Source organism: Micrasema longulum, unplaced genomic scaffold (assembly GCF_059751315.1).
Source record: "Micrasema longulum isolate JH-2025_06_02 unplaced genomic scaffold, ASM5975131v1 h1tg000769l, whole genome shotgun sequence".
NCBI classification, from domain to species: Eukaryota; Metazoa; Arthropoda; class Insecta; order Trichoptera; family Brachycentridae; genus Micrasema; species Micrasema longulum.
Window position 1 is genome coordinate 112403 of NW_028277963.1, and position 27310 is coordinate 139712.

Below are 27310 nucleotides of genomic sequence, written 5' to 3' on the forward strand. Positions count from 1 at the left end.
TGAATTATTTTAATTAGTGGTTAGCTAATATGACTCATTTTTACAAAAATGCAACATTGATAAATAAAAGTCAATAACTTTTTGTGGTGCAACTGGCCCTAGAAATAAAAAAAAACTTACTAATGACATCATAATACAAGTGTTATGTTATTAAAAGGTTATTTTGTTATCTGCAGATTACGATTTCTTTATTTTTTATAAAAACGTACACAGTTTTACAACCCGATTAGTTGTATATAGATAGATACCTAAATTATTTTTTTTTTAAATTTATCCATCTGAACACACCGTGATTGCGATACTATTTTTTTAATTGTAAATCTAGCAACATTTTACATTGTTCAATTAAATATGGCCGCCGCGTATCCGTCAGTGGAGAACCGACTGTAGTGTTTTTCGATCTTAAGTGAGTTTATAAATGTGTTATTGTGAAAAGAAACAATTTATAAACAGTTTATAATCATGGAGATACATGGCTGACGATCCCTTCATCAGTGGGCAAGGCTCGATTTTCCAGGTAGGTTTCTTTGTAAACATTGTGTCAGGTGCATAAAACTGTACAAAGTGTTTTTTTCTAGTATATTTAGTGTGATTTTTCTCAAAAATTTATATTCCCGCAGTTTTTATTTTATATTGACGCTAGTTAAACTGTTTTAGTTTTAAAATGCTAATTGTAAAGTCGGGACCAGAATAATTGTCCATCGCTAACTATGACGCGTGCCTTTCACCTCATTGTTCTTACACCAAATGTTAGTTGTTAGTTTATCTTTTATATCGAACTGAGTTTCGTATTCAGTTCTTGCGATTATATCGCGCTCAAATTTCCCAATTAGCCCACTGACTTTTTATGTAACATGACCCCAGCTCCGAAATTCTGATTATGCAGCTTAATTTACTCACACCGAAAAGTATGTTTATGTATTTTTTGTGTTTACGTTTTCGTTATCTCCGAGAATTTTTGATAAATAATTACATTAATTACTGTTATTTATTATTCGAATTAATATTACCGTTTAATTTTCGTATAAATATCATTAAATCAAGAGAAAATTGTGGTGACAGGAAAACTAATTTTACGGTACTTGCATCTGATTTCTCTCGTCGATGTTGTCAATTTATCTGGTTGTAATCAATTTCATTTAACTAGCAGTTTTCCACAGCCATTTCTGTGATTGTATTAAACTTCTTATTTCTACTGCATTTTCGGGATATTAAATTTTATAATCTATACAACTCGTTTGTCCTATTAAGTCACTGCGATGTCCTTGTGGTTTCATTAAAAATAAGTTATGGAATAATATCTTATTCATTAATCAGAATTATTTTATGCACTCCATTTTTTAAGGTATGTTTTATTTTTGTTCAAGGCTGGTTTAATTTAATTCAATTAAAATATAATGAATTCCTTAGTATATTAATCATAACTAAGAACTTCCTTAATTTGTTTACCAATTTAACATTTTCACAAAAAAAAAAGGAAACTTTACGGTCCATTTTATTGATTACACTAAAGTTAAGGCTTGTGTCTTATAAGAATCAGGTCAAATTCAAAACAATTTTTAAAAAATATATATTTAAGTAATTATGAACTTACCTGTATCATTTTGATAAAAATAAATTCTTGCATGTATCACCATTTACTAAAATAGTCAAATCCGAAATTAGCCTTATAAAGTCTTTGCGAGGAACTGGAAACAGAAAAAATGGCTTTATTGTCTTATAATGGAGATGAACATTTTTTATTATATATACTGATATATTACAAAAATGTTTTTTAAAAAAATACATGAGACCGAAAGCCCTGTGTAGAGTTGGGATACAACAGTTCATACAAGAACACAAAAAAAAATATAACATTTTAACACCATCGGACAACACAATCAATAATAAATAAATGTATGCAATATCTCGCAGCAGTCTCCTGCAGTGTTCTCTTGTCTGCATTGTCAATTGACATTCAAACATGTATATTTATAAATTATCATTTTTGTATTTTTTTATAAACCTCACAAACCTCATACAAAAGTTTGGCAAAAATGTAATAATAATAAATTTAATAATAAATTTTGACAATTTTTATAGCGCCGTTTTCGTGAATAATCACTTCAAGGGCGCTGTACAGAATACATTCAGAAATTTGACATATTTTGAGTATGTCCAAACATGTATAGTTTTTGGTTTTCCGTCTTAAACATTTACAAATCCGATCACTGGGAGTTGTTCTATTTCAATTAAATAATAAATAATATTAGCTTTATCACAATCCTCTCGTATTTAATGACATAATTGTTAATTTGCTATCATACTAGGAAATAGCAGTTTTCAGCTTGATAACATTTTGACTTTAAATTAATCTTTACTAAAATACTTAAGTATGTTTTATTTTTTTTTAATTGAATCGGCATTCGCTTCGTAACACTGCATTATAAATTATTATGAAAATAAAACTTTGTTATCAGTGTTACACAATTTTATTCTTTTACAAGAACACAACTATAGTTTCGGGAGAGCACTCCTCCCATCGACGGGTGATATAAAACTAATATAATAAACACAGAATATTGTTCACAATGTCATCGAATCTAAACAAAAAATAAACAGATTAATCAGTGAAACTTAGAGCAGGGGGTTTTATTCTTATCTAAGGTGTTGGCATATGAATGGATGGTTATCTTAAGTACAGATATGAAAACATGGACAAAACATTAAGTCGAATTTATTTCTTAAAATTTAGCACATAAGTGGAAGTTGCAATAAGTAAGTCTAAGATTTAATGTGTGGGAAGACATCGCTCGGCTAAGCGAGTGTTAACAGACGCGGGCCTAAGAGGGTAAGTGCGGTGAGGGTGGTCGCAAAGGGAACATAGTCAATAAAGGCGAGGGGTGGTTGAATGTGTGATTATTAATTAGATTGTTTTCAGAATTTAAATTTTTGTGAATTTCTATAATTTCTAAATTATTCATATTACTGCCTTTGTTATTTACTTGGTGCAGGAGTTTTAAGGTGTGATTATGAAATGAGTGGTTACTGTCTATTATATGATTCGCGAATTCCGAGAAATTATTATTGGTCAGGCAACGGCGGTGTTCGTTTAGCCTAGTTTTAAGATTTCGCGCTGTTTGTCCAATATAGACTTTTTTGCATTCGCATGATATCTGATAAATGCCACTCTTCCAAATCACTATTTAATTCTAAGTCAAAAACAGAGCTGCTAAACACTCGCTTAGCCGAGCGATGTCTTCCCACACATTAAATCTTAGACTTACTTATTGCAACTTCCACTTATGTGCTAAATTTTAAGAAATAAATTCGACTTAATGTTTTGTCCATGTTTTCATATCTGTACTTAAGATAACCATCCATTCATATGCCAACACCTTAGATAAGAATAAAACCCCCTGCTCTAAGTTTCACTGATTAATCTGTTTATTTTTTGTTTAGATTCGATGACATTGTGAACAATATTCTGTGTTTATTATATTAGTTTTATATCACCCGTCGATGGGAGGAGTGCTCTCCCGAAACTATAGTTGTGTTCTTGTAAAATAATAAAATTGTGTAACACTGATAACAAAGTTTTATTTTCATAATAATTTATGTTTTATTTTATTTATATTATATTAGCGAAATTCACAGAAACGTACTTAAGCAAGACAAAGTACAAAATAAAATATTTATAATGCATTTCCAATTGAGAATTTCAACAATATATTAAAAAGTTTTTTTTTTATAATATGGTATACACCCCTGGCAACATAAATAGCCAAACCTGTAAAAAATAGAACTATTAAATTGAAAGAGATATTTATTTTTTCCATTCCATTCTAAAGCATTTTCCAATTTTATGCTATATGTATACTAGGCAGGGCAGAATTTAATTTTTTTGGATTTTGCTATTCTAATAGCATAAAGGGGTGTCAAATGGAGTCAAAACTACGTGTACAAAAACATATTTAAATTGGAAGTCGTCTTCTGTCTCTGGAATGTTTTTTAAATTTCAGAAAAATATTTTTTTTATAAATTTGTTTAGTTAATGATTCTGTAAGTAATGATAATATCTTTATTTTCAAAGTTTAATAGGCTTGAAATAGTCTTTAACTATAAACTTGACCCAAATAAGCCTCAGTTTTGACAGAATAGTTGTGGTAAGAGGGCGGGAACACCAAACTCTGCTCGGGCTCCACAAATCACTCTCCAGCCATCTAACTGAGTGCTCATGTTTGGGCATATCGTCGATACGTATCAAAATCGGAAATTATCAAAAAGATTGTGCTCGATTCTATTCATGAAATAAAAGACAATTTGCTGCCAACTTATGCAGAAGTAATTAAGTTTTATTTAAGAGCAGACAAGACCAGGCTTAATAAGCAAGATTTTTTCAGAATTTTTGAAAACAAGTGACATTGCATCAAACAAAATAAATGACGTAAAAATAACATCTTTTCCTACCGTGTACTGTATATTTATTTTGCATAACAGTTGAAATATGTCAATTCGTGTCAGCAAAAACTTTTAAGATAACGAAGAAAAATATAGAAGACTTCTGCATGGTAATAAAGTGTTCCTATTCCTGAGATTGCAACTGCCCGTGCAAGAGTAGAATATTTTAATTGATCTGCCAACATTGAAAAAGAAGATAGAAACATGGGTATAACCATAACTCCCAAATCCAAAATTTCCAGAAAACAGCCCTACTTTAATAAAACACTGCGTTTTTTATTTATTATTAAAAAATTTAATTAAATATTATTATTATTATTATTATGGATAACTTATATAGCGCCATTTTTGTAGTTTCGTGTTGTGCTGTGACTTATAGATAAGCCAACAGAGTTTGTATTCCACCCTCTGTGGAAAACGTAGCCAGTGTAATTCCCGAAGTAGTGGAGTGATATGACTGATCTTAGAGATTCCAAAAATAAGTCTCTCTGCAGCATTCATTGCTAGACCATCAGTAGACCTGAATAACCCTCTGAATCTCAATTTTAGCTTATCAGTATGTCGGAAAGAAATGATAGGGGGAAGTTTTTAATAATACACCACCACATCAAGACCAATTGCGGAAAAATCTATTTTTTCTTTTTTTTTTGGTGGGAATCATATTGATAAAAGAACATAGAATTCTTCGATTTATTTAATGTCTAGTATGTCTGATTCAATTACATCTAATATCACGATCATCTCCAAAACTGCAACACTAATTTGTAACAAAGGCCTGACACTAATACAGATTTTTCCAAATATTTATATAAAATTTTTCGATTGCTTTGGAATATTCGAAAGAGCAGCAGCAGCTATTGTTTCAGCAGTTCTGCACAATATTCAATCTGAACGGAAAATTTAGGCAACAAGGACCTAGGCAACTTACGTTGTTTTATTTTATTTTTGCACCACAACAGGGCCAGGAGGCTCTATTACAGTGGTGAATTACATCATAAAACACCCAGGCTTGAGAAAAATCACATTTAATATTTGTGTTCTCACCAGGAATCGAACCCGGAACCTTCCGTGATTGAGTCAAGCGTCTTGACCACGGAGGTTGCCAATTTTTATATGCTTCAACTTGGTTTGCAAAAAAGTGTCATCCTATTTATAAAGATGGTTACAAATATGGTTCCAGACATCTATGGCAGTTAAATTTATTGTCAGTATTAACACTTATCAATGAAAAACCAAAATAACTTGTCAAAACCAAATGACCTTAAATCGAAAACTTACTTATAGGGAAGTTATCAAATTTTCAAAATCATATGGTGAAATTAGCAGCATGCCTGATTCCGAAAGCTTACAATGTGGAAAAAAAATGTCATGTTTTCAGTTTTATAATTTTTAAACAAACTTTGAAGTCCCCGTTTACTAAAATTGTAGAAACTGATGGATAAATAAATATATTTTTTAGCTAAAAATAGCAACTTTCGTGTTATCCCACAGTTCGAGGAAAAACTATGTTTTTGGTTATAAATTGTAAAGTATCAGTTTACCTACGTAACTGAGTAATATTTTTTCCATTGGAATACAGTAAAAATTACCTTTAACTACTGTTTCAATTTATTAATTGGAAATTTTAATCAAGTTACATGCCTATGTAAGGAGATAGATAATGGGTCTTTTTCCAAAAAAATTCAACATTTTAAAGTCAATCCGGGGACAGAAGATGTTGTCTAATATTTATGAAACTTTTTATGCAGTTAAAAGACCTCATTTAGCATCCTTTCTTCACTATTACAATTAGAAAAGAAAAAATAACCGAAATGTGACGTATTTGGGGCGTAGCCAATGCAATGAACCATTTTTGCCGGAATTTCAAATTATAAATATTTTTTACTTGTCAGTATTTCGTAGACCCTTATTTAATTAAAATTGTTAAAAAAACGTGATGTTTCCCTATTATATGTATTTATTTAAAAAACTATGAAGATGGAGTGTTCAAAATAATATAATAGTAATTAAATTGAATTATTTTTCTCTGGAGGACCTTTTCACATAGTGTTGCAGGTGTAAATACAAGAGTTTATAACATTATATAAATGTTTCGAGATATGGATAGACTACTCTACTATGTAAATACTTGTACATCTATCCCCCCCCCCCCCCCCCCCAGTGCTGTCAGTTTGAATTTTAAGTCTGTTTGACTTTATTAGTTTTATTAACTTAAAGTTTCAAATAATATAAATAAAAGTTATAAAAATTAAATTTAAGATAGATTATTAATTTATTATAATTTAAATAAAAGATTAAACCAGTCTGTTAACCAGTAGCGAGCGGTGAGTTTTTAAATTGGTAAGCTACGAAAATTCTGATAAAATGTCCATAGCGGTAGTATGGCATATAAAAAACAAGTCTATTTTATATTTAATAAATAATTCCTAACAAATGGCTCCAGCGGCTAATAGTTTCAGTAAAAATATTTTCTAATGTAGCACAAACATTTGATTTAAAAAATACAATTTGAAAAAACATAATTGCCAAAAAAAAATTGGAACCCCTATGGACTCGAACCCCCACCTGCGTCATTAGAAAGCAACGACCCATCCGCGCAGCTATTTCGCGTTTTGGGCAGTGCGTTGAAAAAGTAATTAATAAACTGGATAATTCATTAGCGTACCGGTGCATCTTTGGTTGAGTCAGACTATTATAACTTGTCTTGGAATAAAACACTATTTCTTAATAAATAATAATAATTAAATAATTTAAAAGTATTCCTTACCGAGAACGATAGTTCACCAAACAAAACATAAATTACGTTTTAAGAATCATTGTTTCATCGACTTTTATATCACATTATTATTCACAAAACGACATAAGTTATACATATTATAATTCTTCATATATATTTATTCTTAACACTATACACTAGTAACGTTTTTATCATAACTCTAACTAAATTTTAAAAGTTTAAATGGATACTGAAGAATAACCTACAATATTCAACTGTCATCAGATGCACAAAAACGAATTACAATTAAAAAACAATAAGCGAATCTTCGTTTTTTAAAACCCACTAAAGGATTTATACTATATTATGGATTAAAATATCAATTGGTTTCGATTAAAATATCAAAATATTTATTTATTTGAAAGCAAATTTACTTTCAAACCACCGAAACATAAGTATGATCAATTACTTACTTATTATTGTAACTTCCGTGTTAAGACATACAAAATATATTTGTTATCTCTTTCTCACACATAACGAGTGCGTATATTGTCACCTCCCTTAGACTGTCGTAAGTCAAAATGATGTATTTTAAAGAATACTAGCCCTTATGACAAAGTATTGAAAGACTAAATTGCATTTATGAAAGCTGCAAGATTTTACTGTAATCGCAAGTGTAATTTTTCAAACGAGATTCTAAAGGTTAAAGACGTATTTGAATTAGTGATTTTAAAGTGAGCAGAGTAATCTCGTGTAATCCAGTAGTAATAATTTTGGCCAATAGAGGCGCAACTGGTCGCTGTATGGAATAAAGGAATATGATATAAATTTACCTACCCAAGAAAAGTAATATATTTTTTTGGTGATGTGTTTTTTCCTAATAATACTACAGTATTATAAAACATTACTTACGATGTCAAAAAAATAAGGTAAGCTGCATGTAATCTATTATATAGAGCATTCGCCCCTGCTGTTAACAACCATTTAAAATTTATTGTTTCTTCATTTCTAACTTTAACTGGCAGAATATTTAACATTTTAAATCAGAGATAACGTAGCTATTTCGAGCCATAAACAAGTGCATGCCAGGAACCAAGTCATTCATTTTCATTCCCCTATGCCCAGAATTCTGCCAGGTCTGCCAACAAACATACCAGTCTTGATTTCTTTGATAACAAGTTATCTTCTTTAACACGGTCACTGAATCAAATTAAATTATAAACACCTCTCTCCCACTTCCACTCCCACCGAGTCCACTATATACCGTTGTGTCTTTCTACTTTCTTTTATAATAATTTACTATGTATGCATATGTCCTTAAAAATGCCCATTGGGCGTAAATACAGGGTGTTCTTTAAACCCTATCACATCTGAAACCACGATGATCAGTATGGGCTAGAAGACATATTAGCACATTTTAAAAATATTTAAAACAAATATTTTTTGTTTTAAATAAAGTATTTAAAAAACAAATGCTTGCCTACTTCTGCAGGGGAGAAGTGAGGGGAGCGCGGCGCAGTATTAGAATCCCCCCTTCCCACTCCTCGTTTCACCCCAGCAGAAGTAAACAACCATTTGCTCTTTTGATATTTTATTTTTTAAAATTTTATTCGTTCCAAAAAATTATTTTAATGTGCCAATATGTCTTCTTGCTCATACTGATCATCGTGGTTTCGGATGTGACAGGGTTTAATGAACACCCTGTATATGTATATATATATATATATATATATGTAAATAAATATAAATAAATATATAAATAAATAAAAGTCACCCTTTATATTTCCATATCTCTTTTTTTAAAACATGTTTAATTTCCCATATGGGCATCCATATTTCTTTCTTTCGTAAAAATGTTTGTTTGCCGATTGCAGGAATCGGCGTCCACGTAGGGAGCACTTCTCCCGAGTGAGAGGAGCTGCGAGTCAGCCACGCCGCCATGTCTCAACCCCCGGGTAATGTCGAGTACAGGGAATACCAGTGGGCGTATTCAATCATGGACTCTTCGAGGTTTGTACTTCAATTGCCCTATTAATAATTACAGAGTTTGTATCTAGCTGGGATAAATATATTTGACTTCCCAATCTGCGAGTGCCTTTTATGTGAGGAGGTTCTCGGTCACATGGATGATGTTATGCAATACAGTAAATCACATTTGTTCATTAAATCCAGTTTATTGATATAATTTTTTTTCTTTACTTTTTTTAAAAAACTAGAACTGTTTATTCCACAGTAAAATATTCGTATTAATCTTAGGTTTAAACTAAAACCCGAAAACAGTATTGTGTCACCTTATTGGTTATTGCATAACACAGCAATAGTCTCATCCCTTAGACAAAATCCAAGTTTGTACACTTCTCTTGAAAATGGCCTCCCGGAAAACTCCTTTAGGAGAACTTCATATGTTCATATCGTGGGGTTTTTACTACAACTAGGTAACTTTGAAAAATCAGCATTTTTGAGTTAACCACTAAAAATGCATTTTTGTATCCTCCATGAATGTTACCAATAAATAAGTCGAGCATTTAAAACAAACAAACAAACCATCTCGCCGTTTCTCCGTAGGGGTAGGCAGAGAGGATAGAACTTCATATCACTCTATCTTTGCATACATACTTCGCTTCTTCTACATTCATACATCTTCTCATGCACGCACGCCGATTATTCCTACTTTTGACATGTCCACCTTCACGTATTTGACTTGATCGTGCCATGTCTTTCTCGTTTTCTGCGTCCATTCGCTCTACATGTCCAAACCAACGCAGCACCCCTTTCTCGATTCTGTCGATAATGCATGTCTCAGGCTTACACGGTTCATGGATTTTGACATTTGTGCACATTGTGCGAGCATCCAAATCGTCATAAAATTATTTGAATGCATCCACAACATGTCTATTTGTAGCATTCATGGAGGAAGTTACTCAAAAATTCTGATTTTCTAGTAATTACTCCACGATGTGATTTAGCATGTTTGATAATCCCAGGATTTTTTTTGTCTGAACCTCGCCCAGTCCCGATTAGCCCCCTCTGTAATATTTGTTGTCTGTTTAGGGTGTCGACCTTCCTGATATCCATGCTGCTGATCGTGTACGGCAGCTTTCGCTCCCTGAACATGGAGCGGGAGGCCAAGGAGCGGCAGGACAAGGAGCGGGAGGCGGCCGGCCTGCTGGGGGGCACCACCACCCCACCTCACCCGCCCAACAGTGAGTACTCTTGTCACCATACACCGAAGGTGGTTTCTCAGTGTGTGCAGATCAGTGTGATGGTGAAAGGAATTTCGCAAGAGTTCTATAGGGTCATGTTACGATCTGTGTTAGGACTTTGCTAGTATTGTCTTGATATTTGATCTACTTATGTGCTTCAGCATGGGAAGAGCTGAAACCTTTGGTGATGCGGGTGAGATTCTCCTGACTTAATTAGGCAACACCTGAAAATATCCTTCCATTTTTAACTTGTCAAAAATCAACAGTCAAAGTACATTCCTCCACATACCTGAAACCGTAAAGACCGCGGATCTTCGATTCGGTTTCACTCATACAAAAAAGTGTTTTTTTTGTCAATAAACGAGTTACTCTTTTAAAATGTTCAATTTCATGTATTTCAATTTTAATTTAATTCAACTCTACTACTTTCACTGTTAGTGCAAATTGTAAAATTATATGGAGGGCCTTTATTATTATTCGTTATAGGCAGGCAGGCTTTGCTGATGCGCCTATATCTCGTGTACTGCTTTTTGTCCAAGTTCTTATTCCTTTAAAAAAGCATCCAAACGGTTTTTGAACTGGCTGTCCGAAATGGAATGGACAACTAGACTTGGCAATTTATTTCTGTCCGAAACTACCCTTCTGGAAAGGAAGTTTTTCTAGGGATTAAGGTGGAATAGAGCTTCCAGTTATGACCCCGTAAATTTGTGCTGGGATTTAATTGATACATCTCATGCAGGGGGCAGTCATACTAATTATTGAGTATCTTATAAGTTTCTATCAAGTCCCCTCTCTGCCGTTGTTCTTCCAATGATGTAAGTCCTAGTGCTTTTAATCTACTGTGGTAAGGCATCCTTTTGAGTAATTTGTGGATTTTTGTAACACACCTTTGGCCTTTTGCCTTTTTCCAATAGCTCGATGTCTTTAGTAAAGCAGGGACTCCATACTTGATATCCATATTCCAATAAAGGTCTTACATAGGTCTTGTATATTTTAAGAAATACCTCTGAAGTAATATTTTGGAATGCCTTTTTCGCAAATGGGGTGTTGTATATTTTCATTCATCCTGCCAACACAAATGGTAGCAAAAACTGTATTAACTCATATCACAATAGCCTATGTCCATTATAGTAATTTTATTGAATTTTTTTAACAAAAATCAACCGATGCAAAAATTGAAGAAAATCAGATGTTCAAATATTGGCAGAATGGTGAATGCTACACAGTGTGTAAAGAGCCCACTTAAACTAGCCAATGACAAGTCATAAGCCCTGTATATGCCTAGATTTCTATATTCCCATCTCTATTGTTGTTATATTATGTTAACTTGTAATTTTAAAAAACATGAATATTTGCATTCTTATGATTTACCCTCAGGGTAATAACGCACTACAACGCAAAAAAATGGGCCGTGGGTACTCAGGTTGAGAATCACAAGCACAAACCGGAACCGCCCATTACAGGTTTGTTTTAAATCAAAAACCAAACCAAAAATTTGCAACGCTTTTGTTCTGTGGAATAGAGCAAAATCCCGTCTACAGCTTCTGAACATAATTTGAATATTTAAAAAATATTTTGTTCTAATGTTTTATATTAATTTGTGTAAAAATGTTTACATTTAACGAAAATCAAGTGATTTAGAAAAAAATATAAATAAAACTTCTCGGTTTAGTTTCACTTTTATTTAATTTTGACCAATGAGCGATCAACAACTCCATAGTTAGCGATCTAAATCATTAACTATGGAGTTTTATTAAGAAATGTCAACAAAAAACATCAATATAAGAAAATCAAGTGCTCTAATTTAGTTTTCTTTTTTAAAAATAAAAAAAACATCTTCAAATCTAAATGGATTGAGCACTATAATTTTCTAATAGCTGTAGCGCGTTAATACTCTGGGGATTAACCCAAATTTAATATTGAAATTTTGAATGACCATTTTCTTTTAGTCCTAAATAACCGTGGTAGGACGGGATCCAAACCCCGCCCCACAACCCGTCTCACAATCATAGCAATTAATCAATAATTAATTACTATTGATGCAATTATTTTTATGCAGGTATTTTTGTCAATCGTTTTTCTGATTTTAATGACACTGAATTTAAAAATTATTTAATGTAAAGTAAAATGAATCAGCATAATTAAGGCTATTTATTTATCCTAAACTGGTGATTACTCTAACTATTGTGGTACAGAGCTGGTTGTTCCAGTGACCGAGTCTAATTTCTATTGTTATACAATTTTGTGGGAATAAGAAGTGGCGTTTGTCATACTATTTTCACCTGCTGGCCCATTGAAATTCTAACTGTTCTTTCGGCCTGACTAGACCATATTTTATCTATTTGTGACACTGATATGCCAACCTATAACATTTTTAATTTTAAAATGAAACATCCGTATATTTATCTGTTAAATAGTTCCCGAAAAAGTCCATAGTTATTTTGTTAGAGAGAGAGAGGGGGTTCAAAGAAGGGAAAGTTCATTTTTTGTGTATTTATTTTTGTATCTTATTGATGTAATCACTTATATTTACATATAAGTTATTAATTTAAAAAATACTAATAAATAATTTTAATGAAATTTGTATCTTATGTTTTTTGTGCTAAATATTTGGTTTTTATAGTATACATGGTTTTTAAATGTTTTATCCAAACAAACATAAACTACTGTACTACTGACTTACGTTGTATTCCAAGATCAAATATATCTTCTTTGTGTTGTATCTCCTTTCTGTCAACAATTTCTTTGTTCGAATGACAGAGAGATGCTATTTTGTACGGTGAAAATTTTTCAATCGTTATATCTCAAATACAGAAAGTAAAGATGACGATATATTATATTGATGGCAAATTAAGACACTAATATCTGTACCTCAGAGGCAGACAGATGCAAATCCAGAATTTGATGAAATGACATTTTGATTTTCGTATTCAGTTCCAGTGCTAGCGTTTATTTTATAATTAAAAAAAAAATACATATAAGAATTTGTTACCCACTAAGTCTAAAGACTTTTCGGTGGGACACATTTTTTTTTATGACAGGTTTATATTACATTTATTTTATTTATATTTTACAGATTCAGTTTATGATCATGTCCATCATTTAGAATTTTGATTTATTTATATTTTCAGTATCTTAACCAATGTATTAAGATACTGAAAATATAAATTAATGCTATAAATTATTAAAAATCACTTAGAGATAGTAGACTTTTAGGCTTATGTGGAACATTTACCGTTTGGATTTGCATCTGTCTGTTTCTGAGGTACAGATATTAGCATTTATTTTTTTATTTTTTGAAATCTTTCATATTATTCCTGTAGTATTTATTTAAATTTAAAATAAAATGTATACTCGCACACGGGCCATGCCTTTGTGGGATTTTTATTTGTGCTTATGCAATAGTTTTTTTTGTATTTGTATCTTACGTATACCTATTATAAAATGCAAAGAAAAATTGATAATAATTAATAAATAAAAAAATATATTACTTATATATTATATTGATGAACTATGTCGATAGATGCACGAATGTCGAGATCCGTGCATTATGCGAGGCTAAGATAAAGTATTATCTACAAAATCAAGTCAGGAGCTCTGCGTTGGTAAGGACATGTAGAGCGAATGGACAGGGAAAGGACGGCTAAAAAGATTTACGATGCGAATGTTGGATGCAGAAATAGAGGGAGACCGAGAAAGACATGGCATGACCAAATTCAACAAATATTTGAAGGTGGTCATGTCAAAAGTCTGAATAATTTGCGCGCATGCATGAGAAGACGTATGAATGCAAAGGAAGCAAGTTCTGTATGCAAAGGCAGAATGATACGGTGTTCTATTTTCTCTGCCCACCCTTAAGGGGAAAAACGGCGGGTTACTGTGTTACCTCTCTGTTCAAATAAATTTCATACTTAATAACCAACTCCCTAGGGAGTGGAAGCCGGCCTTGTCTATAAACATTTGTATATACTCAAAATAAAATTGTATTTCTTAGTAAAACATATTAAATAAACATATATTTATATATAACGACAAAGTTGGACAATTTGTCTAACTTGACCAATCACAGTCCTCGAAAATAATCATTCCCCGCTCTGCTGTAGAGCAAAATTTAACCAAGGTTTTTACTAGTATCACTTTCCGTTTATCTTAATTCAAGTCTATGGGAAGATTCATTATTTTTTTTCTACAAGTCTTTTACGGCGCTCAGCATCACTAATGGAAGTTGTATCCAATACAAATACATTGAAGTTTGGTGGATCTCTCTCGCAATGGAAATGTTTCCAATTACCGCCGAGTCATGCCGCCAAAGTGCCATCTCATCACCCAACAGACCTTAACATTGTCAGCCTGTTTAACAAATCTTTCAATTAATAACACTCTTGATAACGGTCTCAAATTTTTAAATGTGTTGATAGGGACTTTCAAATTTATTACCACACTTCATAATTTCTTGATAATTGGATCAACTTTTGTGCTTTGCAATGCAAATTGTTTTTTTCATGTTTGAATACACAATGCGTGTTGTATTGGGCGAATTCTTCTAATGTTTCATATATTTTGGGGTAGTTACTACCAGGTGTTGTGTCCGTCTTTTTCCAAATGAAGAGAACAGGAGGACACATAAAAAAACATTACAACAAATTAGTCGATAATTCATAGCATCTTCTCCGTACACGGTGCAAATATCGCAAGCAGCTTTATTCCTCAATTTAACGCGAAAGGAACGAGGTGTCTTCAATTTGACATTTCATTTTGAAGGCTTGTAGTCTAACAAAATAATGTATGTAAGGTAAAAGAAAACAAAATATCCCAAGGCAGCTTTTTGATAAAAATCACAAAATTAATTGAAACTACACCACTAGGCCCATAAAATTAAGAATAGTCCAGAAGGAGCGTAGAATCATATTTGAATACATCGGACTGTGTCCGAAAATTCCCCCACTATGCCCCACTTTCGCCGCGCGCATTCGTGATGTTGCCGCGTAATGTTGCACGATGGGAAAAAATATAATCATAACACAGATGTAAGGTAAAAAAAAAAAAACAGTATGTTAATTTCTCTAAAATTTTATTGTGCACGCGGAAATATTGATTGACACAATGGAGTAGATAAGTAAAGGGTCATTTAATAAGAGTAATTAAATTATTGAACTTTAAACTTAAAATATAAAACAAATTTTATTTTATATAAAACTGATATTTTTATATCATGTTAAATAATATTTGAGGTTTTAAAGATAATTTTGGTCAAATATCCACCACAGAGTTGTTAAATCCGAGGTCCAATTCTCATTAGATGAGCAAAGTCGGGTAAAAAAATTACTACCCTGGCAACACTAACGAAATGTTAAGTAATGTATTTGCTACTTACACGTTTATTTGCTAATTACACATGAAATGTAATTCCATCTTGTTTCTTTAAGATTCTAGCAGTATTTCTACACTTTAAAAGGATACAACACGGCATAGTTGAATTCAAATCAGGAGTTGCGTACTGAGCGACGTCTACAAATAAACTAATGTGTCAAAACGTAAAACTACTCATTTATAAGTAGTTTAGTCACCTTTTGTTTGATGCTCGTATGCGGTTTCTGAACTATTCTTAATTCTATGACTAGGCCCTTACAGGGCACTGTAGATTAAATAAACGCCTAGCTGGAATATAACTTTCTGAAGCTTCTAAATCTAGATTCTGCAGTGCAAGTAAAGAAACACCTATGCACATTCTGTCTGAATGTGGTGGTTTATTTGATAAAAGAAGCCATATTCTCGGGAGATCACCGGTTAAACCGGAGGATATAAGAGAGTTCACCCCCTACCTAATAGCCCGATACTTTATGGATCTGGGCTCGGAGGAGGAGATTTATCAAAACGAGAACCCTCCACACAGTAGCCGGGCTCTTTAATGACCCCGGCTTGGAGGGCGAGACCTAGTTTACGTGGACCCGTCACAATAGATCTACACAGGTCGCAGTCACGTCAGTGGCTTATATAGCACTGACCCCCATTCCGCAGAATAACAATAATTATGTTTTTTTTCAATTTTCAATTAGGTCATAAAGAAGGGTGATTCATTAAATGTCTAAGTCTTTTTTTCAGACGTCCAGACCCTGGATACCATGCAAGCTCTCTGCCTACCCCTCGGTGCTTCCGTTTCCCTTCTCGTCATGTTCTTCTTCTTTGACTCCATGCAGACACTCTTCGCTATCTGTACGGCTGGTAAGTTATCCGCAATCTTTTTAAAACAGCCGATCGACGATCAATCTTTATTATAATAGATAACTTACGTAGCGCCATTTTCATAATATTATACGTCGACGTGCTTTACAAAACTGATCTATGCAATATTTGATTGAATTAAGATTTAAGTAACATTTTCAGTAAACAATTATTTTGTCATCAAAAGCAAAATGCAATAAAGAAAAATATTTCAGCTCGAAAAACAATATTTACCCAATGTTTTTTCAAGGAAAAATTGAGTATCTGTTTTATGCTTAGAAACAATTGACGTACTGTGTTTTTTTACTTAAAATTATTTACAGTTTTTAATCATTTTCATAAAGTTGATGAACACTCAAAAGTGTCATCTCAAAATATGACTTTCGCAAATAGCTGCCCCTTTGCTTTTGAGAGCAGTATACCATTAGACCTGAAAATCTCTAGACATTGCCTTTTCTAAAATATTATTTGTCTCTATTAAAATATTTATCAATTGGATGGGTCCAGTACTTGTCTACGAAGATTTGCGTCTACTTAAAATATTGTCAGATTGCATAGGTTGTGTTGCATGTTGTGTTGATTATTGTTGCAAACCAATTTCCACTTCATTTCCTTTGTAAATGCTTGAAAACAATAGAAAGTATTTATTATTTCTGTCACAGTTCAGTTGAATAAAATTATGTGGGTCAGCATTTGGTGTTATAAAATATAAAGAAATTCCTCAAATTCACAATGGCCGTGTTTTTATGATCTTATTTTATTTGTCTGCTACCGAATATCTGTCGCGGTTTTTATTTATTCTTACTAGTTTTTATTGCTATTATGTTTAGAGTTCTACTTGTCAATACAATGTATCTTAGTGAAAATATACTCGGGATTATTTTCATTTGTAAACGTGATTCAAATTATTGTTTAATTTATTTTATATTATTAATTATAAACCGGGTTGTGGTTTCTTGGCTAGTGCTGTGGACTCACGGATTAAAGGTCCTAGGTTTGAACCCTGCTCGAGCTATTTACAACTCGTTGGAAGACACTGTTCAAATTTAAAAATAGGATAATATTCATTGAAGGGGTGAAGATGTTGGCGCATTCGCCTACCATTCTTGAGGTCCTGAGTTCGATTCCTGGAAGGGTGGACACAGGAGATTGATTTAAGAGATTGCTTAAACTGCAATACTTCATTTTTCCTCGACTGGTGCTCGAAGCGTAGAACTGATCACCTTACCTTCATGTAACAGATGCTCGAAATAAGCTGCATTTGGTTTACAAATTCAGCGCCCTATGCATCACTGGGTGATAATGAGGGAAATGATAATGATTTTATTAATTTATTTATTCATATTTTTTGTCTTACAAACTATAATTAATAATAAAAATAATGTGACCTCACTGGGGTTACCCGTGCCAAGGACACTTAACAATATACTTTTTTAAAAATATTTTTACATTTGAGAATAAACAAAGAAGACTAACTTAATAAACAGAAATAATTAACAAAATGTTCAGACAGTTTTAAACACTACATATTTATGTTTATAATTAATTTATGTACATCTATATTATTTATATTACAAAACGCACAATGAAAGAACAAAAATCTAACGTAAGCTTTACACTTGTGGAGCAGTTCATTCATAATTGGTTTGGGCGAATGAGACAATCCATTTTACTTCTACCTAGCTCCACTATCCATTTTTTTATAGCCTTTTTGAACATTTTCTCGATACTAATTGTTTTAATAGATGTGAAAGTAGGTTATAGATTTTAATTGAATAATACTCAAAACCCCTTTGTCCGAAAGTGGTATTAGTTTGTGTTTGTTTAAGTTGTCTTTGTGTTGAGGATCTAGTGATTATATTATTTTTTTTGTCGGGGTTATTTCTTTCATTTGAGTAAGAGTAGTTTTTGAATCTGTAAGTGAGTATTGTTTTAGCGTATAATTATTTTGGTGTCATAGGTTGTGATTTGTGGAATATTTCTTCAGTAGATGTCTGTATCTGTATATAATTGTATTGATATTTATTTTTAAAATTCCTTTTTTAGTATAATGAGCAAATTCAGTCGGTCCGGTTTTTCTCGTAATAACTAAGTTTGACCAAATTATTGCCTGATGACAATGATTGTGGTTTTTTTGTAGGTAAATTGTCTTTAACTTTTCTCGTATTCAGTGATAGCTTGTGTGGCTCTGGCCTTCCTGCTGACTCCGCTGTGCCAGTACATCTGCGGCGGTGGGGCGGGCGCCTCGCGCGTGTCGTGCGGGTGCTGCGGCCGCTACAGCGCCGCGGAGCTGGCGGCCTTCGGGCTGTCGCTGGCCATCGTGACGGTGTGGATACTGACGGGGCACTGGCTACTGATGGACGGTGAGTGCTTGTCGTATACGCAGACATCCCAACAGATGGGAATTGATTAGAGGGTGAAAGTGCTAATTGGTCAAAATAAATTAGTGGAAGTGTACCAAGTATTTTTTAAATTAATAACTTATATGGAAATATAAGTTATTACATCATTACAATGGAATTCCATCAAGAATTGTCAATAAATAATTTAATTGAAACATATACTATTAATATTTTATACACTGTTGATCTTTAACACGCATTGTGACATTCACTAGTAATCTTTCATACAGTTTCGTCATTCACTGTTTATCTTTAAACACTTTATGACATACACGGCTGATCTTTTATTCACTGTGACAGTGACTAGTGATCTTTTGTGTGCACTTTAGTCTTACACTCTTGATTTTTTAAACGCTTTTGTCATACACTGTTGATCTTTGTCTAACCAACTGCGCCACGGCGCCTGTCAAAATTAAAATAGATTAAATTTTTATTTCAGATTTAAGCTACTTGTTTAAAATTATAACAATAAAAAATATTCCACTTTTACTAAATATAAGGAGGCAGTATTCCACAAATAAGGATTTTAATTATCTTTGCTTTCCTGTAAAATTATTTTTTTATGAGCCCGTTTTTGCCATATACATACCCTTCAAATAATTCAAATATTTTTTTTTATGCTTCTTTTAGCTATGGGAATGGGGCTGTGTGTGACGTTCATCGCCTTTGTCCGTCTCCCGTCCCTGAAGGTCTCCACACTTCTACTAACCGGTCTGCTGCTGTATGATGTGTTCTGGGTCTTCTTCTCTTCCTACATCTTCACCACAAACGTGATGGTGAAGGTGGCCACGAGGTAAAATGTTCAAATTTAGACAAAAACAAGAAATATTATTATTTTTTAACTTTGTTTTTATTCCCATGACCGAATTTATCTTTTAATAAATTTACGCTTGAAAGCACTAGCTTAAATAAATTATCATCATCATTCCCCTTTCCATACCCAGCGGTGCATAGGGCACTGCATTGGTAAACAAAATCCGGGGTATTTTAATGATGTATTCCACGAAGGTAAGGTGATTAGTCCTATGCTTCTGAAGCCAATCCAGTAACAATGAAATATTCCAGTACCACCTTTAATATCAATACTTCACGTCCCCACCTTGCCAGGAATCGAACCTAGTACTTCAATGATGGTAAGCAAATGCGCCAACCACTAACGAGGTGAACTCATCTTCGATTAATTTTTGTTTCTTACAGCAGCCATCCGTTGAAAACACTCGTCCATGGTGTTAACGAAAAACGGACTGAGTAATGTAAAAACGATTACCATTCAATTTTGTACAAAGTTGGAGTATTTGAATAAAGGAAAGGAGCACTGGAATGGACCTACCTTTAATGCGATGAGGATGTTCTTCGATTTTGGTGCACTGGATGATGAAAGTTCTCTGTGATTATGATATTAAACAATTTATGATAAAAACTTTCACAGTGATGCGTGACATTTCCAGAAATTCTATGCTCCATTTTGTTCCAAATCCAAGTGTTCTATTTTTGTATCTTCTATCTTGATGTTAGGTAGATACCATAAGGAAGGAAGGGATGGGAAACAAAGGTAATCGGCCAGGAATAATATTGATATAATGCTGGTTCAGTGTTTTTTATTTACTCTTTGTCCATTATTGCATTTTATGTTTACGCAAACGATTTACAATTTTTGCCATTACCTGCTTTGGCGAAAGCACTCAACACTGAATCAATTCCAGACCTGCGGAGAATCCGGTGAATGTGGTGGCACGGCGCCTGCAGCTTGGAGGTATGGCGGGGCGGGCGGGGGAGGTGGTACCCAAGCTGTCCCTTCCCGCCAAGCTTGTCTTCCCCTCCATGCACCACCAGGGACATTTCAGCATGCTCGGTAACTCACATCTACTTGATTAAATTGAAATAGAATTAGACTTGGCCCCGGGCGTGCAATATTGAAACGTAGAAGATCCCGCTTCTAGGTGTGTCGGGCAAGACTGTCAGGAGTGACAGAAGCCGTCGGGCGACCTCGTTCACTCCTGTCATTATTTTTGGTCCCGATGTCTGAGCAAGAGGTTCAAGTTTTTTCTTGGCACAAGCAGTTCGTGGAGGGTCGTGAGCTCGTTGAAAATGAAGGTCGAGTCCCACCAGTCAGCTGGCGAGATTATGGCAACGGTATTTGTTGACTGGCAATTTTTTGCACGAATTTTGGCCAATTAACGCTGCACACTATTGCGTGAGGTGAGACTAGCATATCGCCGAAAATTACGGAATTTATCGATGAGAGAAGTGATTCTTATCCGAGACAACGCTTGTCCTCATTCAGCTGCTCTAACACAAGAAAATTGGGGTAACTCGAGTAGAAAGCACTGGAAAACCCTCCCCACAGCCCCGATTTGTCGACTTGCGATTCCCATTGCTTTGGAAAGAAACTCTAGGGGCCAAAGGTTTTGCGATGACAGAGGGGAGCATTATGCATATATAGCATACGTATAGCATTGGCTGCACACACGACCAACTTCATTTGGTCAACTTGAGGATGCGATCACAAATTTACTAATAATATCTGATCTAATATCTGACAAAACTCTTTTTATTATTTTCAACACCGAGACGGGTGTGCCTTGGTAATTTTTGCATCCAATAACTTGTTTATTGTCAAAGTAAATGTATCTACGCATTTTTGCAGGCCTGGGAGACATCGTGATGCCGGGATTGCTGCTGTGTTTTGTGCTGCGGTATGACGCTTATAAGAAGGCTTCCCTAGTCTGTGAAGTTGGCAGTGTGCCTGGACCTAGATCTATGGTAATTAACCTAATTATTCCTCTTATTCTGGACGTGCATATTTATTAATATGGAAAGAAGTTAATTTTAAATTCGCACATCCGTTAAAATAAAGTCATAACTTTAAAACAGCATAATTTCCCGGAGAGCCTAAAAATTAAAATAACTTAGTTTTTAAAAACTATGAATGACTGGATTGTTCGTTGGGAAAAATGTATCATTATCAGGAGCCTATTTTGAGGGAGATTCAATAAATTTGGAAAATAATTGATTTGTTGTCGTTTTTTTGACTCCGGTATTTTTTTGAAATGTTAATACAAGTGTGTCATGAAGCCATTAAGTGGTTAAATCATAAAGCTTCAATTATGCCTTTTTTGGCGTATGTGAGTTCTTTTTCATAATTTTTTCTGCAGATTAAACTCTATAAAGTAGATTATATTTCCTAACGATTCCAAATGTCTCAGGGTTCCCGTCTGACGTACTTCCACTGCTCCCTGTTGGGATACTTCCTGGGGCTACTCACGGCCACTGTGAGCTCCGAGGTGTTCAAGGCGGCTCAGCCCGCCCTGCTCTACTTGGTCCCCTTCACGCTGCTCCCCCTGCTCACCATGGCCTACGTCAAGGTACTGTCCCAGCGCGAAAATACATACTGAATTATTATCCAAACCTAACATCCTTAATATATACGAATTAATAAAGACTTTGAATGCTAAATGAAAATGAAACCTAAATTTATTGCAACAGAAAATATGGAAGCCTAGGCATTTATCTACATCAATAAAGGTTTCAGCTCTTTTACTTCGCAAAAGTCAACACATGAAAGAGTCGAGGAAATGAAGATGTTCAAACATAGGCAGAATGTTGAATATTACACAGTGTATAAAGTGGCCACTTAAACCAGCCAATGCCTTCTTATTTCTCCTACCTTATTTCTCTTATCTCTATATTTCCTTCTCAAAAATATTTCCCTCCTTGTTGCAATATATTTGGATCTTAATAACTCTCTACGGAGTGAAATTCAGTCTGTCTGCAAACATTTAGACTTACTCAAAACATTGTTGATTTATTAAATTGTCTAAATATTATAAATTTGATTCATTTTATGATTCTCTGTTTTTACATACAATAATTATTTCCAAAAATTAAATGTCCATAAGTTGGAATTTTTAATATATATGCACGGTTTGAATATTACATTTGCATGTGTTTTGACACACATTTCAAGACAATAAAAATATTGAGAAAACTCTCAACATTATTGTCGGAAAGGGGAAGGTACAGTGTATAAAGTGATCACTCGACCCAGCCGATGACAGATCATAAGCTCTGTAAATGCAAAAGGACTTCCATATTCTCAACTGCTTCATCTTTGTTGAAAAGATATTTAATACTGACATTGATGTCAGTATTAAATTAAATAAAACGAGGATTGGGATTGATCCCAGCAGAAAAAATCCTCATCTACGTATCCAAAATATTCTCAATTTACATGTGCGTGTTTACCGATTTCTTTTTTGTTCCCAGGGTGATTTGAGGAGAATGTGGAGTGAACCATTCATAACGCCGGCGAAAAACACCTCCAACTTTGATGTGTGATGGATGCCGCTCAACGTTTCAGTGAATTTTCATATAAAGACTATTTATTAGCCTCTCTTCACATTTCATATTTATTTCGTTCTAAGTTCCGCCAAACTGCCGGACTGCGCATTATTTCTGTAATGGCATTAACTTATTATTTGTATTCTATGTGATAAAAAGATTTACAAATACGCAGCGGTCAAACAATATATAAATATTTTTGAGATTATAAGGACACGAGTGCGACGAAAGAAACATTCAAAGTGTTAGAATAAGGTGACAAATCTTAAAATAATGAATAATTCATCTAGGTAATAGATTAAACGTTACGTTTAAATAATATATATATATGTAATTCTATGAATGTACTTTTTAGATGTTATCTACTTTGTGAAGAGCCAACACATTATTTCTGGTAGGTTATAATTTAATAAGTCTTCAACAAGTTATTTCTGTGATTTTTTCATTTCAAATGTTTATAAAGATATGTATTTATGTGTGTTTGTGTATGGATGGTCCAAAGGCCCTGTCTGACTTGAAAAATCCATAGATGGTCAGTTATTCATCTAACACTGTTGATAAATGTAACTCAATTTGAGGCGGTCAGCGCAGAAGTGACGTAACCCACAAACAAGAGGAACTAAGATAATCGCATTCAAAATATAGCCATGTAGCTATAGGTTGTTTGAACTGTTAATAGTGGGAGCAGTGCCATATAATAACACGTTCGGGGTTATGCTGGCTATAGCTGTCGATCCAAAAGACTGTGAAACTGAAGTTATTATATGATAAGAGATATTGTGTCCCTATAAAAAACAGTCAGCAACAAATGTGTCCCAGAATGTTTGTCAAATAAAATTAATCAAAACCATAAACTATGGTCCAATCGGAAGTAAATTAATCCGAAAAATGAGAAAGTTATATGTGTCCATATGAGTGGATCCTATAAAAAAAGGGTCCGCAAACATTTTAACAAATGGGAAAAGGTGTTAAAGTGTATATAAGTACATTTATACCTATGTGTGGGTTACTACATCTCTTCTGCGCTAATCGTGCTTATTTATTATTGATGACATGTCCGCCTCGTGTTTTATTAGGTAATTTTTATTGAGTTAAAAACCCATCATTTGAAGCTACAAATATTGAAATGAGAGTCAATTGCATTTTATTTTATGCAGTATGTATGTATATCTGTTCTCGTATTATGTATATTTGTGTTCTCCTTCTTATGTATTGATAATTTACTAAGGTCAGTCGAAAATTAATATCAAATATATTTGCACCTATCTTGATAAAGATATCCAAATACTTTATGAAGTCGAAAACATTATAATTATAAAATGTGGTTCTGTTTGTTAACTCTAATTTATAATATCAAGTAAGAAGAAAAATATTTATTACAGTGGAATCCGCTTATTGTGATCACTATGAGATCCGTAACTTTTGATAACATAACCGGTCGATAACATTAAATTAAGGATAAAAAGAAAAGACTTTGTTCCAAGATACCACATGCTTTGTGTTGACTTCCATATAAGGAAAGGCTTCGGAGACTTGACCCGACCACACTAGAACAGAGAAGAACAAGAGGTGACCTTATCGAAATTTATAAAATGCTGCATGGGTATTATGACTCTGAACTTGTTGTAATTTTCACATTCAGCCGGAATACGCAACTGAGAGTACATTTAATGAAATAAGAGAAGCCTCGATTATACTTTAATCCAGCTGAACATTTTATCAATGGCAGATCTGTAGATTCGTGGAATGGTCTGCCTCAAGAGATAGTTACGGTACCTTCGGTTGATCCATTCCAAAACAAATTGGACATATAGTGAAATAAGTTTACCAGAAAGACAACATCAGCTGATTGCTGCCTATAGTTATCAGTTGCTGCGAATAGTTCATCTACTCCTAAACGTAGTATCAATATACATAATTTTGTATAAAATTTGATGCCCCCTGTATATATACCGCGACCCCCAATCCTCAAGGCGTCTTGCAGTTCTGCGTTAGTTGTGGAGTTTAAACTTATTTAAATTAGAATTACATTGTTGAAGATTAGTTATAATATGCAGATTATATTAATATAGATCAGAGTTTTTTGATCTGTGGGTCGCGGCCACAAGCAAGGCAAAAGTAAAAAGCAAGGGTTTTAGGCACTACAATAAAATATAATAGTTCCAGTCAAAAGGCTATGCCTGTTTATTTTTTAACAATTTTTCAGATCATGGATCTATTTTTGAAACGCAAATAACTGACTTATTTTCAATTGATGCCTATTTCCCTATTTAATTTTTATGTCCACCATTGAAGAGAACGTTACTTCACATAGGTAAGATGTAACGAATGCCACTTATAATTTCAACACCAGCTCTAGATATTTTTTCTTGACAATCTTGTGAATTAAATTCTATTTTAAACATGCCGGATGAATTTTATAGATCTGCATTCATCAGATTCTGCAACCACTTTGCACGTAATTTCTCGATAAATAACAATGTGGTCTTAATAGAAAGGAAATTAAATTAAGCATTGATAAAATCACTGACATACGAGTAGTATAATATCATTAAGGTCCCGGGGCGTTGCCAGATTAATTTTACTTGTTAAGGGGTCGCGTATTCAAAAAGGTTGAAAAACACTGATACGGATAGTTTTGGGACTGACTAATTATGATAATAATAATCTGTCAATATACATTTCTAATATCCGGATTCCACTGTATATAAAAAAGAAACTGCTGATCTAGTAAATGTACATATTATAAAGTATAATATGGTGATCATCCATCTGACACCTCCAAATTACCGTATTTTGCCAATGATAAGACGCATCGGACCATAATACGCACCCCGAAATGTAGGATATCAATTTTTAGAAAAAAAAAATGTTTCGGATGAAAAGACGCACTTCAATTTTTGGATGAATTTACGGAGTAAAAAAATGCATATTATGGTCCGAAAAATATGGTACAAGTTGATATAAAGAAAAAATAAATATTCAAAAGGTTTAAGAAAACATTTTTAAAACTTTCAGATAGCATTAAACTCTCTTATTTTCTAACTTCTTACAAATTGTGTTCCATAATCCTATATGGCGTTAACATTAAGTTCCACACAAAGCCAGTCGCACCAAAAAAAAGTTTAAAAAGTCAAATAACTGTCACATTTTTGTCAAAATATGCCATATGAAAAATGTTAGATGAAACAATTGATTCTGTCCATTTTGACAAAAGCGTAACAATTATTTAACTTTTTTTCGGTGCAACGCATGTAAAACTGGTCGCAGATCAAACCTATGATATTTAACCTAAATATTTGCATTTACATTTTATACACTCGTGTACAGTTTCATAATTAATTAAAGTCTTAAGAATCACGCTAGTATTACGTTCGCTCGCTAACTTTATACTATAAATGTTTGACATAATGTTCTAGTAATGTATGCTATCAGCGCAAATGATTTTAAATCACTTTTATATGACTTTGTTAAAACCAAATGTGATTCAATAATTTTATTCTCACGAGTTTATTTATGCTATTTTTAAATTAGATCAAACTTTAAAATGAAGAAAATAATTGTCTCTCGCTAAGGCCTGTTTTATACGAATAAGAAAACTGAACATTGGTCAGATTTTTAGTATTGTGTTGAATACAAAAATTTAGAACAAATCCAATTTTTCACTCAACTGCTGCATTCATACAAAATAATTGGAAAAAAACGACATGATGCTTTTTAATACGACGCATTCTCATGATAATATAATGCAAGATGTAAAAATTACATACAAGAATTTTTGTTTAGAATTCTAACCAATTTCCTGTTCAGTTTTCTAATCTTCCTGAAATGGGTTAAGAATCAAAAATATCTGTCAACAAATAAAAAATATATTGACGTATTGTTTTCAATGTTGTAAATCAGAATAACATGATAATTGCTAATGTAAAATCAATTGAATCGGGTTGTGGTCCCGTGGTTAGTGTTGCGGACTCATGGATCAGAGG

General features: G+C 33.3%; 1 protein-coding gene across 2 annotated transcripts; it reads left to right on the forward strand.

Moving 5' to 3' along the window:
* The first annotated feature begins 326 nt into the window (after nt 1-326).
* On the forward strand, nt 327-24771 carry SppL (signal peptide peptidase-like protein). 2 transcript variants are annotated; one of them, XM_088230471.1, is made up of 10 exons: nt 327-517; nt 9031-9166; nt 10208-10359; nt 16462-16581; nt 18753-18944; nt 19614-19776; nt 20687-20835; nt 21631-21746; nt 22190-22348; nt 23250-24771. In XM_088230471.1, the coding sequence occupies exons 2-10, from the start codon at nt 9096-9098 to the stop codon at nt 23319-23321; spliced, it is 1194 nt and encodes a 397-aa protein (XP_088086597.1). In that variant the 5' UTR covers nt 327-517; nt 9031-9095; the 3' UTR covers nt 23322-24771. The 2 variants fall into 2 exon arrangements, with proteins under 2 accessions (XP_088086597.1, XP_088086598.1); XM_088230472.1 differs by lacking the exons at nt 327-517; nt 9031-9166; nt 10208-10359; nt 16462-16581; nt 18753-18944 and adding an exon at nt 19393-19529.
* Nucleotides 24772-27310: the final 2539 nt, after the last annotated feature.

Bases quoted from the DNA above. Each gene is read 5' to 3' on its own strand.
- SppL (XM_088230471.1), top strand. From the start codon at position 9,096: ATGTCTCAACCCCCGGGTAATGTCGAGTACAGGGAATACCAGTGGGCG. The intron at 18,945-19,613 runs GTGAGTGCTTGT...TGCTTCTTTTAG, and splicing joins GCACTGGCTACTGATGGACG to CTATGGGAATGGGGCTGTGT. The intron at 19,777-20,686 runs GTAAAATGTTCA...AATCAATTCCAG, and splicing joins ATGGTGAAGGTGGCCACGAG to ACCTGCGGAGAATCCGGTGA.